The 1610-nt window shown below is 39.1% G+C and overlaps 1 protein-coding gene across 1 annotated transcript in view; it reads left to right on the top strand.

Annotated features, from left to right (window-relative positions):
- Nucleotides 1-1610, top strand: part of LOC110429393 (RPM1-interacting protein 4 (RIN4) family protein) — a 6025-nt gene that overhangs the window by 117 nt on the left and 4298 nt on the right. The window contains exon 2 of the mRNA XM_021445415.2: nt 970-1084. Coding sequence (XP_021301090.2) covers nt 970-1084 — 115 coding nt within the window. The remainder of the gene's footprint in view (nt 1-969; nt 1085-1610) is intronic.

Below are 1610 nucleotides of genomic sequence, written 5' to 3'. Positions count from 1 at the left end.
AGAGCGCATGGCTTTTAACCATGTGGTCGTGGGTTCGATTCCCACAGACGGCGGTTTAAGTATTTTTTTTTTTCAATTTTGTTTGAGGATATCTTTTATGGTAAGGGTCCATTTTTCGAAATAGAAAAAATTTAACAATTAATGAGAAGATCCTAAATTGTCTCCTCCCAACTAAAAAAAGTTCCAACCTTGAGTCTTGAGTATTTTTTTTATTTTTTAAAATTTGTTTAAGAATGCCATTTATCGTAAGGGTCCATTTTTCAAAATAGAACATATTTAACAGTCAATGAGAAAAAGGCCCATTAATTCTATAAATTATCTCCTCCCAACTAAAAAAAAGGTTTCCTACCTTGAGTCTTGAGTTCTTTTTTTGCCATTCCTTCCTCCACCCTCAGTTTCCTCCATCAGTGACGTGGTCAGCTTGCTTCAATGGCCTTTCTTTTAATAGCCAAGAATGCTTTGCTCTTTTTTCTCTCTCAAATCTGGAAATAAATTTGTCTTTCCTTCACTTTTTCTTTTGGGTATTTTTCATAAAGTTAAAACTTTTTTAATTTTTAAAGATGTAGATATGTTGTTAAAATCATCCTACAAGTGATTATATGACTTTTTAGTTGTTTGGTTAGTTGACTTCATTTTCTTCAAATGCGGTATTCTCTGCTTCTTTTTGCTAGGTTTTTATGTTGCTTGTTCATGTTTTTTTGTCCTTGATCTTTTTTTATGATTTTTAGCAATTGCTTAATGGTTGTTTTCTCTTTATGATTTTGTGATTGCTCTTTAGTGGGACGTTTCCTGTTGGTTCTTAGGTTTTTTTCTCTTGATTAGGAGTCTTTCTAATTATTCTGTTGGTTGTTCTCACCAACAATCTATGTTTGCTAGTTTTGGTTGTTCTTTTTTTTTGCAAGTGATTGTTAAATAAGGATTGTTTGTTTTCTATTTCGTGTTGCTTGCTTTTTATTATGGAATTGGTAGGTGAAAGTGACCAAAAATGAAGCTGAAAGTGAGGTCTATAGCAACTCTGCACGAGGCAGCTTGAAGCAGAAAAACATGGAAACAGAAGCTGCAGCGCCACAGTGTCAATCCCCCAGTGCTGCAGTGTTGCCAAACTCCCATCCCAGCAGCTGCAGCGCTGCAGCGCCAATCCCTTAGTGCTGCAGCATTGCCAAAACTTCCCCTCCAGCATCTACAGCACTGCAGAGCCAATCCCCCAACTCTGCAACACTGCCAAACTCCCATCCTAGCAGCTGTAGCGTTGCAGTGCCAATTTCCCAGTGCTGCAGCGCTGCCAAAACTCCCCCTCCAGCACCTACAACTAGACTTGTCAATATGGGCCTAGCCCATTGGGCTGGCTCATTTTTAATTAAAAATAAGATGGGTTGGGTCATAAAATTTTAACCCATATTAAAACCGAGCCTAAATGGGCTAGCCCGCGTGGGTTAGGGGCTAACCCGAGTTGGTGGGGGCCAGCCCGACGGGCCAAAAGAAAAAAAAACTTTAGTCTTTAGTGTTTAGTCTGGCTAGCACTAGCGCACGGCGCACCGCACACATCTCTTTAGTCTTTAGTCTTTACTCTCTCTACTCTAGTCGAATCTACTTTCTCAAATCCCCATCCT

This window comes from Theobroma umbraticum, unplaced genomic scaffold (assembly GCF_002168275.2).
Source record: "Theobroma umbraticum cultivar Fairchild unplaced genomic scaffold, ASM216827v3 scaffold_44.0, whole genome shotgun sequence".
In the NCBI taxonomy this organism is placed as follows: Eukaryota; Viridiplantae; Streptophyta; class Magnoliopsida; order Malvales; family Malvaceae; genus Theobroma; species Theobroma umbraticum.
Note: the sequence above shows the minus strand (reverse complement) of the source record. Positions and strands in the feature narration are given on the sequence as shown.